The following is a 16854-nucleotide window of genomic DNA, read 5'->3' as shown; positions in this document are numbered from 1 at the left end:
TGTAATAACAGTATTTAGGTAATGCAGATATGAATTTTGTACAAGCAAAAGGGCTATATGAACTGTATGGATGCAGTTTTGGTATTCTGTATCTGGGCATTTCTGAAATACATGTGAAAGAGCAATTAATGACTGGTAAATAACAAAGAGGTTCCAAATTCTTAGCTGAAACCCTGGCCCATGCATTCTATCAGTTAAGGGCACTGTTCTGTCAGTTTTCAAGGGAGTTTTTTAATTGTTGCATTTATTAACTATAACTCAATACTGTTGTAAATTAAACTTAACCTATAATATAGGATGTTTCAAAGGGTTCCTCTTGTGACTTTGCGTAAGAAATGCCAGAGACAGGAGAGATGTACATTAAATTATATTAAAAACATAGCCAGAGAATGCACGTTAGGTACATCTTACACCCTGCAGGTACCCCCTCATCCAAACTCAAGGTGCAGAGTCCTCAAAGTCACAAAACCCTCTAATCTGACAGACGAGGGAGTGACGGCATCTCTCCCTAATCTGATGGCGTTGTGGTTAATGAGTCCAAGAGGAGGGCCTTGCCCGGTGTACACAGGGTTTCTCTTTCAGGACTCCATCTCGCCTCGCTCACAGCACTGCATCCTTCAGACGTGCCCTCCAAACAAGCCAGTGCCTTCTCAAGAGCATGTGCTAATAGGACACTGACTGGTCTCTGATGGAGACGCATACCAGTGCTCAGCCTTTCCAAGTCCTATTGCTCTCTTCAGAGTGAATTGGGGAGTATAATTGCCATCTCTGGGCTTGTGCTAGCCCTGCAGTTGCTGCTAGAGCTGCAGCTGTAGTTGTCCTTGGAGATAAAGTGAGCACGGCTAGCGGGGGACTCAGCACACCTAACCTGCACAGCCTTTTCCCCCCGAAACCACCACTTCTGCTAGAGCAGTGCTCTAGCGTTACTCCATCCGCAGTCCCGTTGATAAAGAATTGATAATGCTTAATGAATGAAGCAGCTTGGGAGGTAAAATGAGGTCTGAAACTATGGCTGGTAGGCTATCAAAGACAGTATGCTGTCTGTGCTGCAGCTGGGACATGTACTGAACTCTGCTGTTCTCTGCTGTGCCCACTATGAGACTGAGGGGCAGGCTGGGAGCCCCAAAAAAGGGCAGGGGCCAAGGCAGCACATCCCAGCACTTCCAGAGGTACTAGTCCTATGAGTGTCTGATTTTGTTGTGCCATAAATTATCATAAGCTATTTGGGATGATAAAAGCTTTCTGAGAGTTCACAGGCTTTTTCTTAACTTACTACAATGTCTTCATTTGTATGTGTGAACTACTACCACTGTAATAAAGCTCCTGAGGTTGATGTGAGCCAACAGGAATATGGCTTTTTGCCATGCTCCCTATGGACACCACTGCTGTTTTATTTAATAAGTTTAGAAGAAATCACCATTGAATTAATAACTCTTACAGCTGACTTAATTTTCTCTAGAAAGATTTAAGCTTTTCTAGTAGACTTGAGGGTATGTCAACGCAGCATCAAGAACTTCTGCCTTTTTTCTACTGCATGACTGGCATCTTGCAACACTGATCTAAAGTGAATTACAGCAGCAGGAAACGTTGTTTAAGAATAGTAGAAAAATTAGTGCGATTGTTTTACTTAAAGAGTTATATTGAAAACATTACTCAATCTGTTTTTTCTCTTCTCAGTTAGTAGCCTCCATCGTGTTTATCAGCTTTGGCGTGGTAGCAGCATTCTGTTGTGCAATAGTTGATGGAGTGTTTGCAGCACGACACATAGTAAGTACAGTGATTTTCTGTCATCTTTCATTTTGGATTACTTATGTAATTTCTAACAGGAAAGCATTTTCTTTTGTTTTATGTCTAGCATCATATTAAGTTTTTTGATAGTTCTCCTTGTTGGAGAAATGTCTTTTGGCAAAAAATCAACAGGAAAGCCCATCATGCCAATACCCAGAGATGGTGCCAACTGCTTATTCATCGCTCAGGGAGTCCCAAATACAGAGGTGATGTAAAATGATGTAATGACAAGTGTGCTAAAATGTCTACCTGCTTAGGAAAGGGAAGACACTTCAGCCACCACCAGCATTTATTTCCTTTTGCACAAAGGCAATGGTCCGGAACTGGAACACACCAGGTGGTGACGAGCACCACAAGTCCCCATGGGATCTTTACAGGGAAGCGGATTGCAACAGCACAAAGGGAGCGTTTTGTTGGAGCAAAGACAGCAGAGGAAGTGGCAGGCTTTGGTTAGAGGTGGTGTGAAGCGGGAACCTACTGAGTGACAGCCCAAGATTCACCGTCTGCCTGCTGTCAAAGGGTGTGTCATTTAACCAGAGCAGCTGGTATTTCCAATGTGTCTTCAAAACCCAGTCCTCCTTCTTCCCTCAAACCTATTGCCATCTCTGCTTCACATTTTATAGCAGCAGTGTTACTAGTAGTTCATTACTGTCTATGATTGCCTAGGAATCTTTCTCATGACCTTCTTCTGTAAGCAGGAGACAAACTTAGAACAAAGCTTTTTTTATTTTGACTCTCACAGTTCAAATCAAAATATTAGACAAAAAGGATCAATAGAAGAACAAGAGGGACAGAGTTCTGGGGTCATTGCGTGGGAGTGTTGATCTGCTGGAGGGTAGAAGGGCTCTGCAGAGGGATGTGGACAGGCTGGATTGATGGGCTGAGGTCAACTGTATGAGGTTTAATAAGGCCAAGTGCTGGGTCCTGCACTTTGGCCACAACAACCCCATGCAACGCTACAGGCTTGGGGAAGAGTGGCTGGAGAGCTGCCCAGTGCAAAAGGACCTGGGGTGCTGGCTGACAGCCGGCTGAATATGAGCCAGCAGTGTGCCCAGGTGGCCAAGAAGGCCAACAGCATCCTGGCCTGTATCAGAAATAGTGTGGCCAGCAGGAGTAGGGAAGTGATCGTGCTCCTGTACTCGGTACTGGTGAGGCTGCATCTCAAATACTGTGTTCAGTTTTGGGCCCCTCACTACAAGAAGGATGTTGAGGTGCTGGAGCGTGTCCAGAGAAGGGCAACGAAGCTGGTGAGGGGTCTGGAGCACAAGTCTTATGAGGAGCGGCTGAGGGAACTGGGGTTGTTCAGTCTGGAGAAGAGGAGGCTGAGGGGAGACCTCATCGTTCTCTACAACTACGTGAAAGGGGGTTGTGGTGATATGGGTGTTGGTCTCTTCTCCCAAGTAACTGGTGATAGGACGAGATGAAATGGCCTCAAGTTGCGCCAGGGGAGGTTTAGATTGGATATTAGGAAAAATTTCTTCACCGAGAGGGTGGTCAGGCATTGGAACAGGCTGCCCAGGGAGGTGGTGGAGTCACCATCACTGGAAGCGTTCAAAAAACGTGTGGATGTGGTGCTTCAGGACATGGTTTAGGGGGCATGGTGGTGTCGGGTTAGCGGTTGGACTTGATGATCTTGGAGGTCCTTTCCAACCTTAGTGATTCTGTGATTCTGTGATTCTGTGATTTGAATATGCCAGTTTACATGATAGACATGTTTTTTGCTGTTCTGTCTTTTGTGATAGAATACCTAAAAATCAATCTAAACTGAATCTTTTAATTGAGCTTTGATTTCCAAAAGCATCAGGAAATATTAGTTATATGTTTTAATAGCCACTAGAACTCAGATGTAGTGTGCTGCAAGGGTGAGGGTATATGACTACCTCACTGCTATGAAATATCATGGGCCTGTTCATCTTGCTGCTTATGTTCATTGTGGGGCCCCATGACACCCCTGGCATCAGTAGAACTATACTCAATTTTCTGTTAGCAAATGCATCAGAATAATTAGGCTTTGGATCACTTGGAGCATAAAGCTGTAAACTGATTTGGTTTTTACTGTTATTGAAGAGGACTTCAAACCAAATGTGGGCTTCAGAACCCCACGTGCATTGCACAAAGAAGGAGACATCTATTGGTATAAACAACCGAATTATACAATTTGAACATGAATAAACAGTCTGGATTGTAATCATGTTTTGGGCTAAACAGACCCTGCCAGATGCTGAAGTGGCCTGCTTTTACTCGGATTCACCCTGCTGTTGCTCTGGATGACACCTGGTATAACTCTGTCTCTGATTAGTGTGAGCCCAAGGAGTCTTTCCATGGGAGCTGCTTAAAAGAGGAGGGGAGCAGATTCCTATCTAGGTTTCCTGCTCCTGAAAATTCAGGGTTGTGCCCTAGAAAACCATTGCCACTTATTCAGATATTGGACCTGTCTCCTAATTTCCCAGGAACCAGACTTATTTTTGCCCTGCTTCAATGTGATCATTAGAAAATGTTCAGGTGGCACTTGTACAGTCTTACCCCTCATAACTGCACTGCTGAGGTTAGACTCGGCGTTGCCATCTCTGAGGCGAGTTATTGTGTCAGAGGACAGTATGCGTGCTCAGTCTCAAACACAGAGACAGGCATCACCCCATCATGTTTCTAGGTGTTTCCTCTGTCAGTTTGCATTCTTTTGTCTTCAAGTTCCTTTCAGAGATGTTACGTAGCTGTTCTAGAAACGACACTGCTTCCTATCGAAATCAAACAACAATATCATATTCGCATATTATTGTACTCTTACATCTGAAGAAACAGCATCTCATATGTAATACCTAGAGTTTATATTCACCTCCTCTTTATTGTAGCATAAATAGCTGCATGGCATTGCTTGCTGTCATGGCGTGCCTAGAAGTGATTCAGTTCCTTGCAGTGCTCTCCTGGGAGAAAGTGTCGTTGTTGAAAGTGAGTTGTCATAAGAGAGCACCGAGGCACAAAGTCTTCTTCACCCAAGAAGAAAGCATCTTACAATCTTGGGTGCAGTTCTGTATCTGGTTAACTCAGTGACTGTGTATGACTGTTCAGAGCTGGAGACTGGAAGGGGCTGGTCACCATCCAGCCATACCGTGGAGTGCTGGAAATGTACAACTCAATGACATGAAGCTGCTTCAGTCATGGCATGATATGCTTCATGGAAATCCATTTCCAGCTGTTTACACTTGGGCTGAGTTTTACCACATCTGTCTCTTCTGGTCTCCTTCACGTATTACAGAACAAAGAAATACTTAGTAGTACCATTTAGTTGGAAAACTAATTTGCATGTCAACATGGTCACACTTGCTTAGTCTCATTCTCCTCCTCTGTCTAATAAGGAGCTTAATAGGATCAGGTGAAATAAAGGTGTACATCACCTAATTTCTCCGACTAACACACCTGGGGAAATCTGTAGGGGTGGTAGTGTAAGTACACTCCTAATTTGGTTTGCAGAAACGGTGGGGCCTTACCAAAAGAAGGTGTGTCATGCAGACTTATGGTATCATTGCTACTGAGTGACCTCTCCTTTGTGTCACAGCTAATTTCCTTCAGGGAAAGCTGTAACACCAGGTTCAATCCGTTCCTCACAGGCCAGTACCCGTTGTGTTCAGACCTGTGTTGTGCTGTTGCTACGTTGGCCACTGCTTTTGGGGGATAACTGCTGGAGAATGGGACTAAACTGTCCTTCATTCAGGGAAAGGACAAACTCCTGGCATGTCAGGGTGGGTGCCCAGGTCTACACTAAAGCCATAAAGTTTTCATGAGGAGGAGTTGGGCAGTGTTCACTTTTCCATCTCCAGTATCAGGGTGCGGATACCAAGGCTCCAGGTTCCTTTTCTCCTGGAGGGAGAAGTACTAGCTGAAGCCAGCAGGCTTCAGACCGACAACAAAAACAACATCGTTCACATCAATTTGGAATAAGAAACGTCTCCTGGTTTTCATTTTATTTTTAACTTCATTTGAGTTGGGAGGGATGTGAAGAGAACAAATCACATTATTATAGATTTTCCTTAGTGTGTGCCTGCTGTGGAATGGAGACTTATTGTTGCACATTTTCTCCTGCTCTTGTAAAACTGTGAATAGAATAATGAAGTACTTTTTCTGTTTTGTTTTCTTCCCAAGAAGGCATAAAATTGACAAAATTTCTTCCAGGAAAGGGATGTATTTCAGAAAAGAGATATTTAAATTATTTAAGACTCATTTTAAAACACTTTGCTTAATAGAAGGCTCTGGAGCACAGCACTTATAAAACTAAGGACACTAAAGGAAAGGTAGCTTAATTAAAAATAGCAGTAGCTTATTTAAAAACCAGTGCAGATGTAATTTACTGTGTAAAGTTAATTTTGCCATTGGTCTCTTCAGCTGCACTTTTCACCTTGAAAAAAAGGAAAAAAAAGACAGAATCAAATGAAACAAATCAAAGCTGGAATTAATGTACAGTGATGTTATTTCAGAAAAATATGGTGATCACAGGAATCCATTATCTGCATTTGTGTTTGCTTGAGACATTTTGTTATTTAGCAGATGCGAATAGCCCAGCTGTGCAACAGCTAACGGAGATCGTTCAGCAGGCTCCTCTCACCACACAGGGAGACCCCCGTCCCACCTCACATGCACATTCTCTGCAGTACCTCCTACACTCCTACCCGTGACTGCAAGCCTTGACCATTGCCACATGATCTTTAGCTTTCCAGGTATCCCCCAGGCAGAACCTAAAATAGCCAGCAGCAAGAAAGCCAGTTATGAAGTGGGGAAATTGCCTGCAAGAGCTTCCTGAGAAGGTTAGGAAGACAACAGGTAACCAAAGCATGGGCAGATATTTTAAGCTGGGGGGACAAATGCTTTCTATTGTCATTTCACATGCTTGGCTGGGAATCATAGAACATTGGTGCTGACACATGGCCAGTCGCATTTTCCTGAAGTATGGGATAAAAAGAGACTCTGACGTGCCTGAAAACTATGGCAGAAACCAAGGGCTCAGGCAGGGGAAGTCGTCTCTGCTTGATAAGAACTGCTTTTTGATCTTGTTGAGTGGAATTCACAGACAGATTTATTAGAGGGTATCCACTAAAAAGAAAAAGCACAGCTGAAGATCTTGGGATAGTACCAATAAGAACACCAGAAGATACAGCAGAGAAATTGCAACTTGGGACTGTTGCCATTATCCTTTCTCTGCGCACCTCTTTGACTTTGTCTTCTCTGTAACAATTTTTTAGGTAGTTCAATGTAGCAATAAATATACCCCTCAGTCTTCCTTTCTCCTCATTGAACAAGCCCAGTACCTGCAACCCGTCCTGGTGCATCCTGTCCTTCAGTCTTCTGATCATTTAGTGGCCCTCCACTGGTCATACTGTAATTTGTCAAGGTCTTTCTTATATTGGAGAGGGATTAAAATTGGACACCGTACTGAGAAGTGGCCTCATGAGCATTCAGCAAACAGGAATAATCACTTCTTCCAGCCCACTGGTTATGGTTTGCTAATGCAGCCCAGTATGCAGTTGGCCATCACTTTTGCAAAAGCACCCAGCTAACGTATGTTCAACTTGCCCACAAACACACCCATTTTTTTCTTTGCTAAGCTGCTACCTAGTCAGCCTAGGATAATTCCAGCTCAGATGAAGGATTTTACATTGACACTGTACAAAAACTAAGAGAATACAGTCAAAGAATTTAGATTCAGATTCAACAATTTTTAAAGATGCACTAGATTTCTTTTCTAAGTTTCTATAACCGACAGAAAAGAATAAAAGAGTTTGGATGCTTTATTAATTGCCATTTCATTACCATTTTTGGCTTTCTTTTAAGCATGAACTGGGCTGAATTTTCTGTGTTTATAAAGCCTAAGACTTTGATGATGATCTTTATGTACCTTATCATTAATTACTGCTACACCCTCTTAGCTGAAGTTCTGTTTTAATGCAGTTTATGGTCAGGCATAAACTTGCTTTAAAAGGAAGTGATTTTTAAGAGAATCTGATTTTAAGCTGTGCATTGAAGGGACAGCATAAATCCATGGATCTGAACTGCTGCACATACACACTGTCTTGTCCCCTTGTGCTTGGAGCCGGGTTCCTCTGCCATGGCGAGCTGTAAGGTCCAGTGAAAAGCTCCACCAATGGCTGGGTAGCTAAAGCATCACAGAAGGGCTTCCAAGATGTTCCTCTGAAATAGTCATCAGAGGCCTCCTGTAAGCAGCCTCCATGTTTTTATCTGGCTTGGATAGTGTAATGGATGGTGACCCTTTGAAAGATTATAAGCTGCTTACAACTTCTCATTGTGAATGGTGATGTGACAAATTGGCAGAATAATCAGATGCACTTCAGGTTAGCTTTTACAGGTAGCCAACAACATGGCTTACTTCATTACTTTATTATTGGCAATTTGAGAAAACACTATGATAAAGTACTGTATTAGGAACATAAACCTGAAACGGACTATGGTAAGGGAAATCATGTTATAAGAGCGTGAAGAGAAGAGCATCTTCCTCTGTTGTTTTGTGATTTCAGACCTCTATTTTTATACAAATAGACCCTCATCCATTCAAGAATTTATTAAGTCTCCAGAAACAAGAAACTGAGAAAGTGGTGGAATGTGAAAGCATTGGGAAAACTGGCCCAGAGAAAGGATGCAATCCATTTATCCATAAGATTATCCTACTCAAGATCAGTGGGGATTTGCTCAACTTCACTAGAAAGCACAAACACTAATGGTTGCTTTGGTTATGGAGATCTGGGGACTTTTTTATTCTTCCTACAGACTGCCTTGGATCACAGTAGTGAAATGGGAGAAGAATAAGAGACCATCTGTTGGTTTCTTGTGATGTGGGATAATTCTGTTAACAGGAGTTATTCTGAAGAAGACTAGATCCAACTGTAGTGCCTCTGAGACAAAAATGTGTTGCAGTGGCTTTGAAATCATATATTGTATATACACATGATAAGTGATCGTGTCTAGCTGAAGCATTTTAATGTGACTGCATTTATATAGAGGAAAGTCTTCTTGGTGCCTTAGGCATGACATGACACTTCAAGCAAAGATTCAAGTTCCCATCCTGCCTAAAAGCAGAGACAACACATGAGATTCTGATTTACAATAGCAGATTCACACAAGCTGTTCTCAACATTTCAGATGTGCGAGAATTGGAATGGAAAAAGAGTCAGGCTCCAGTCCTGGGCTCCCATTTTGCACTCTTTTATAGACTATTTGCCAGCTTTACACTGATGACGGAAGTTATCAAAACTCATGTAGATGTTAGAGGGATATGTGTATAAGGAAAAGGAGGGTGCTATGGAAAAGCAGAGCTGCTTTTCCATCATGAGATCTAAAATGCACATCAAACCAGGCAGTGTTAATTTGTCCCTTGGATTCCTCTCCTCTTCTGCAAAACCACTTTCTGTGTCACATTGATTTAATTTCGTTCTCAGCTGATCTAGTTTCTTCCTTTTGATAGTGGTGGCTTAAGGAATTAATTAAAATGGAACATACCATCAGGCACTAAGCCCTGAAATGAACCTGTAGCTGAACCGGAGGACACTACAACTCCTACCCCAAGCATGGGCTCTTCACCCAGATAGTTTAAGTGCAGCGTGTGGACTGTTGAGTCGCATCAGCTGGGTAATTGCCTGCAGATCTGTGAGTTTAGGAAGTAAACTTCAGATATTTATCTTCTTTTCATATATGTTTACTCAAAATACTGTTTAGTAATTTACTTTCTGGGAGGCATGGAGACCTGACAATGGGAAAATGGAGTCTTTCACCTGGGGGGTGCTGATGTGACTTGGGTTCTGGTTGGTAGACCTCAAAGCTGCTGAACTAAGTAATATCAAGATGGCAGCCCCTATCCAGTGAACAAATAACTACATTCTAAAACTGCAGTCCCAGCCAGCTCTGGCAGAAAATAACATGAGTGGGTGTGGGTTTTGGTTCCTTCAGCTTGTCAAAGGATTTAGATCAGAGCTGGTTTTCATTGTACCTTTCTGTGCCACAGAAACCAGATCAGGGAGTTCAGTGCTGCTTTTTTCTCACAGAAGGCATGTGTAAAATACTCTTAGGTATGTGCCAGTTCATACCTTTAGGCTTAGAAGCTGCAAAATCACCATGGCATTCGGTGCTCTAGCTTACCTCCCAAGGAGAGAAGCTCCTGAGGAGAGCAGGGAAGCTGCTGTAGCACTGTGGTTTATGGGTTACAGAGTACAGGTCGGCTGTCCCCAGTAAAAAAAAATGATGAGGTTTTAAATAAGGGTGGCTGTCAAAAAGCGGCACCATCCTTCCCCTGGTTTCACATTTCTGCCTCTTGTACTAAGGCGCAGGAACCTGCTGAGGGGCCAACCAAAGGCAAAACTCACTCCTTCTTGTGCTTTGCCCCCGCTAGGCTGGCTCCCAGCAGGATTGCCCCATCCAGTTTATCTCAGGCAGACAGACGGACAACTGTCAGTGCCAGCTCAAGGCGAGCGGCAGGGAGATATAGGTAGGAGCTGGAGGGAAGGCAGGACCAGGTCTTGGGGCTGCAGCATTCACTTGGCTCAGCTTAAAGCCAGCATTGAGCCAGGTTAGAAGTGGTGAATCCAGTGATGGCAGAAACAATCAAGCATTATGAGACCTCAGCTTGCGACGTTAGTCAGAGAAATACAGTCTGAAATGCCGTGAAGATTTGATGATTTCTGCTGTAAACGCAGGACCCCAGGCAGGGACGCCCACCCAGCAGCGAGCTGTAGGCTCCCTGCTGCTTCCCCAGGACTTGGGCTCGAGAATTGATGGCACTGTCTGGTGGTTGCACGTGCAATGGCCGAGAATGTCGATCCTCTTCCCATCTTTGAAGCTTCTTGTGCAGATGACAGACACTCGGTCAAGAATTGCAGCAGGGGTGCCCAGCAGCTTGGCTGACAACCACTGCATTTTACCACAGGGTGATTTCACGAGCCCATGGCATGTAATATAGCTTACTGTCATGCCCCAAAGCCTTGCACACTTCAAGCCAGATCTCCTAAGAAGCCATTTGAAAATGTTCTGAGCAAGCCTATTGGCCTTTCCTTTGAAGAAAACAAATAGTTGTATTCCATGTCTAACGAAGTTGTTACCTTGATGTCTGGTGGTAGAAAACACAACTCAAAGAATAAGTAATTTCTCATTGCTATTAAGTTAGCTAGCTTCTCTGGAGAAGAACACTAAATGCATTTTACTTTCTCCATGCTGCTACATGAGACAAAATTACAGCTAATTACTTTTAATTCCATTTCCACCCTGTATGACTCATCAATATAATAGCATAGCATATACCATAAAGGGTTTTGTTGGGGTTTTTTTTAGCAGAGTGAACACAAAACATTTATAACTGAAACTTAGCACTAGTTCAGTAGTGATTTTTATATTGATGGTCCACCAAGGTGAAAAATGCTTTATTGATAAACTTCTGAAATACAAAGTACTTAAATTTGTAAGCAGTGCATTTTGAAGCCAATGGTCAACTATCCCACAGTATTAAATACTAGTGTTAGACCTTGCATCGGACACTGAGATGGGAAGCACAGACTGCATTCATACAGTACCACTTAATTACAAGGGGGGGTTGCTCTCTAGCCTAATTGAGAGCCCTGGAATGAGTTACAGATATCTACAGATGTCTGATGCTTCCTGCCACATCGGAGCTTGGAAGCTCTGCTTTGCTGTCTGCTCTGGCAAAATCACCTACTTTCAGGTGAGGATCTCCCCCACAGTAACTGCAGTTATATTGGTGTTGTTGCAGGTTATGTTTTGCCAGAAGAACCTTTCTGGGCCAAAGGAGGTTTTTTTGGATGCCTTTCTGCTGTGCTAGTATTTTCAGCTAACGCACAAGGAGCACTGGTGAGGCTGCACCTTGAATCCTGTGTTCAGTTTTGGGCCCCTCACTACAAGAAGGACATTGAGGTGCTGGAGCGTGTCCAGAGAAGGGCAAAAAGCTGGCGAGGGGTCTGGAGCACAAGTCTTATGAGGAGCAGCTGAGGGAACTGGGGCTGTTCAGCCTGCAGAAGAGGAGGCTGAGGGGAGACCTTATCGCTCTCTATAACTAAAAATAAACACTACTAAAACCACTATTCCTTAGATATTGGATGACACACAGGACAACCCAATGATGAATATGTTGGATGCATCCAAGGACTTGAGAGCAAAACTGCCATTTTGCTAATGTTTTCTGGGCTAGAACGCAGAGAGCGTACAAGGTATAAGGGCCAGGGAAGGGCTTCGGGGTATTTGTCCCCACGAATCTGCAGTTTGATATTCCTGTTTCCAGACAGGTACGTAGTATGCGTACAGCCTGAATATATTGACATCACAGAGGCGCTGGTAGGATGCTTTTATTTGGTTGCTGGATGTTTTCCAGTAAGAAAAATAACGGCAACGCTTTTTTTGGAGAACCTCTTAAGATCCTGCCCTCCAGTTTGCAGAGCTTCTCACATTGCCAGGGACAAAGCCACCTGCTTATACAGATCCTTTTTTTTTTTATAACTGAAATTCCTTTCAGGTTTAGCTGAGTTGCAAATTCTTTAAATTCCGTTTTTATTCTTCCCTGCTATGACTTATTTTCCTGGGAGAAAAGGATTGAAATTGCAACAACCAAACACAAACAGCTAAACCATTAGGCAGCACGCACATTGTGCTTGGATGCCAAAGAGCAATTCACTTGATGGGAAGGAAAGAGAGAGATTCCCAGTTCCTTTCCCAGCAGCATCTCTCTACATCTGCCGCATGGTCTCCTCATGCTGTTCTGCCGCCCCAGGACAGGGGCAGGGAGAAGGCTGTCTCAAGCCCTCTTGGATCTTCATCTGCACCACTGTGTAGGACAAAAGCCTTCACTGCTGGCAAAACCAAGGATTGGTCCAGCTTCCTGTAGCCCTGTGACATGAACATTGGTCCATTGGCTTCCCTTGTTGAGATGTAACAGCCCACATTGAGATCCCTCATTACTGTGTGGTCATTCAAGCTGCAGAATTGAGGTAATGCAGCTTTGAGGTAAAAATTCCTTGAAGGTGCAATAAGGGACATCTTACTACAATTACATGCAATTTGGAGGGAGGAAAACTACTGTTGTAGTTAGGAGTTTTCACTCTGAGAAAACATTACAGGAATGACCTACACATTTGAGTATAAGAAAGCTAATGGTTAAATGCCACTGCCATTTAATTACATGATCCTGGAAACATTCCAGGTCAGGTTGGACAGGGCTCCGCGCAACCTGATCTAGTTAAAGACATCCTTGCTCACTAAAGGGGACTTGGACTAGATGACCTTTAAAGGTCCCTTCCAACCCAAGCTATTCTATGATTCTGTGATTCTATGATTCTGTGATCCTATGTTCCTGTCTCACAGGGAGCACAATCTCAATGCACAACAGGGCAGAATTTTCAGTGCATTGGGGTAATAGCAAATCTGGCACTTTCAACTTCTTTGGCTCTGAAAATTAAATCATTTTCTTTTAGCTTTGCTTCCAGTGTAATTAGATAGGTGAGAACTCCACTGAGTATATTGTATATCAACTCCAGAGATATGGAGGGAAATTCTACACATTTTATACATATTAATAATCATATTATTAGTGCAAGAAATAATATGAGAAGTGAGAGAATGAGCAGGATTTTATCCATGTTTAAAATGACACTGGTATTCTAGTTTCCATAGATTATAGCCTTCTACATTTGTACATAGATTATATAGTCCTCTACAATCTGCATCTATTCCCATAGATTATAGTCTTCTGCATCTGTGTGGCTCCTATACATCCAAAAATCAATTCTGGGGGGAGTTAATTTAGCAATGTAGAATAGCAGCTTGGATCAGGGGAGATTTACTGTCCACTGCCACCTTTAACCTCGCTTTACAAAGCACTAGGCATGATGGAATTTATGCAAAGCATACAAAGCAAGTTAATTACAGTTTAATCCTAAGAAAGGTGGGTGTCTGGGGCAAAGGGCTTGCAGTCTGCTCTGAAAAGCATAATCTACTTCCCTCTGATGTGCTGCCAGCAGAAGATAATTTCCTTCATTGTTTCCGATTCTCAGAAATGTTTCTAGACTATCAACAGATGTTTCTGTTCGATGAAAAAGCAGCTACACAGATACATAGAGGGGAGAGGGAGTACCCACCTGCAGCCTTCAGACTGCTTGAAAAATACTTGGCATTTTTACCCATCATTTGTCAAAGGAAAAACAGTGCTTTGAGTTGCCCTGTGTAGAAACTAGTGGAGTAGAAAAAAGGAAAAGGTACTGTTTGTTCACATGGATCTAAATCAGCAAGGCACGTAGAAGTCCTTAAATTCTATTAGAGTAAAAATGTAGGGTATTTCAGTACGCTGCATTTTGCCCTAGCAAAAGGTTTCCAAAAGCCAGAGGTTTTGTTTCGTCTTTAAGAAGAAACCATTATTATTATTATTAATAATATAATGTAGCAGGAATTTCTTTCACCCTCTGTGGGTGGATGATTATTCAGTTGCAAATAGTGTCCATGAAAAGTATGTTCCCAGGTATTCAATAAAGTTTTGATTGATGATTACCTATGGCTCTATTAAGAGCTTATTAAAATATGTGTTGCACTAGCATTGATAGATTATGGAAGTTCACACCTGTAATATATTTATTTAGTCTTTGATGAGAAATTCCAAGTTTGAAAAAGTATGTTTTTAAGGTATTATAGATTTAAAAAAAAATTTACCAAACTTGCCTAGAATTTCCTTGTGTGTGTGCCTCAGTGCAGGTCTCTCCACACTCCCAGTCAGCAGTATATCCCGTGGCTTTTTTGCCTCTGGAGCACTGAACATCATGTATTCGAACGTCTCTGATCTTCTGAAATGCATGTGAGCTTCAAAATTACAAGCCAGTTGAGATGGGGAACAGCTTATTGTACCTGAGCAATCAGGGTATGCATGAATCATGTCACTAATTGTTTAGACCACTTTAGTTTTATAACTCATGTCTTTCCATTCCTCCTGGGGCTTCTCTCATGCACTTTTTACTCTCTTGTATTTTGGGGCTAGTCCTGCAGTCCCTTCCCTTTGGATGAACCCTTTCAGCCTGGCTTCTGGTGTGCTGTGATTTGTGTCAATGGGGTCTTCCCTTTACAGGGATGATAGGGAGCTTTGATGGCAAATTGCTGGGCAAAAACACCTACTTTCTGTGCGTTTTCTGCTCAATACCTAATAAGAAAATGTCATACATAAAGCTGTTATTACATTACTTAGATTATAATGGGGATATTTAAAGGCCCCTGTCAGTGGTGTGCCATGCCCTGAAAATTAAAATCAACACTGCAAGATTAATTAAGCCTCCAGAATTTTATTTGTATATGTAGGTAGTCTATATATATTGCTCAACTAGATGCATTTAATGCAGCCTCTTTTTCTTCTCTTCAGTGTAAAATAAATCCAAAAGAGCATTATAAATGTAAACCCCCTACTTTTCCATCAGCAGGATATTCAGTATTTCAGATGTGTAAAGGTTAGTGTCTTGCAAAATGACATTTCTTGCAGTAGTATATGTAGAGACTTAAATATTTCTTACATATTCTGATAGCATTAAGGCAAGAGGCAGGAGATGGACTATATTTCATGTATTTGAGTTACATTACCAGAAACAGAATAAACAGTTCTTGCATTCTTGTGGAAAAGTTAATTACTCTCATGGCACAACATCACTATAATCAAGACAGTAATCAGTTCATATAACAAACCCTATAATCAAGGTAATGTAATCAATGTAAGTAATCAACTATAATAAGCAATTAAATACCTAACTGCATCAAGCAATAACTAAAATTACAGCCTTGAATAATATCAGCTAATTGCATCATTAGAAACTTGTGTAAAAGCCCATGGTAAATCTTAAGTTTTTAACAACACAAAATAGCTGTTGCAGGTATCGTCGGAAGGTCTGCAGCCTCATCCCAAGAGACATTAGCTAGCAGAACTTGACTAAAGAAAAGCAGTCATATTCCAGTGCCAGGCTTGGGTTTGCCAGAAGTCTGGGGTATTAAGGCAGGAGTAGGCTTGCTCGCTGGAGCCTTGTGTGGCTCCAACTCTCCAGTACAGCCAGATCATCTGCCTCTGACGACATACTGGTTTGCAGCACAGCTGCCCTCGAGCAGACAGGCACGGTGTCACTCGGCAGCTCTGCACACACCTCTTTTCTTCCTGCCACCACCTACGCCTGCATCAGCTAAAGGCACTGGGGCTGCTGAACCTCCATGGGGATGTGCAGGGGAGTCAGCTCCTCTTCCTTCTACTTGTCCCACTGGGTATGCTGGTGAAGGCTCATGGGCCTCTCCTCCCACTTTCATGCCAGGAAGTGTGGCCAAAAGTCACTGAAAGAAAAAAAAACTGTCTGAAGAGGATTTGTCCTCTCCTAATAGAACTATATCCATCTGAGAACAGACGTGTCCATCCACATCAAGAATAGACCTGTCTGTGCACATCATCTAGCAATGGGGCAGCCCCAGCATCTGGAGGCTTTTCACTTGACTGTAGCAGTACTACCAGCGCAGAAATCTCCCCCAAATAAAGGAGAGTGAAACTGAGGATACCGCTACAAAATATTTTAAATAGAAGGAAAATCAATGAGGAGACACAAAGTGAGACAGATCCATGTCTCTATGTTTTTCAGCTGTGACAGTATACAGGTTCTCTGAGTACTTGCTGGTTTGAAAGACCTGAAATGAGTATCTACTTCTCCCAAGCATTAAGGAAGAGGATTCTGTAGGATCTAGTCTTTCAAATCAAACAGAAATCCTAAAAAGAGCCCCCGGAAAGCACAGTGTAAAGTAAATCTGGTTTGTAAGAGTAAAGAAGTGTTTAAGCCATAGCAGCTGCTTTTCCTATTTTCAGCACTGGCATTGACTTATTTCAGCATAGCAGACGAGACAGGCAGGGTCCCTAGGCTGGAGCTCAGCATTTCTGGAGGAAGATTAGCTCCTAAGTTCATGCAGGGCAGATGGAGAAGCACGAGAAAGGGTAAGTGCTGACTGCAGTCTAGAGTGCAACCCTCAGCATTGCTCTCATGGCATGACCTCACCCAAAGCGTGTAAATAAAT

The 16854-nt window shown here is 42.7% G+C and overlaps 1 protein-coding gene across 1 annotated transcript in view; it reads left to right on the top strand.

Moving 5' to 3' along the window:
* The window catches only part of TMEM255B (transmembrane protein 255B), a gene marked incomplete at its 5' end in the record, with an annotated part of 75185 nt that overhangs the window by 29415 nt on the left and 28916 nt on the right, over window positions 1–16854 (top strand). Inside the window, one exon of the mRNA XM_082007702.1 lies at window positions 1678–1767. Within this exon, the coding sequence (XP_081863828.1) occupies window positions 1678–1767 (90 nt within the window). The remainder of the gene's footprint in view (window positions 1–1677; window positions 1768–16854) is intronic.

Source organism: Phaethon aethereus (genome assembly GCF_964289735.1).
Source record: "Phaethon aethereus genome assembly, chromosome: 1".
Classification (NCBI taxonomy): Eukaryota; Metazoa; Chordata; class Aves; order Phaethontiformes; family Phaethontidae; genus Phaethon; species Phaethon aethereus.
Note: the sequence above shows the minus strand (reverse complement) of the source record. Positions and strands in the feature narration are given on the sequence as shown.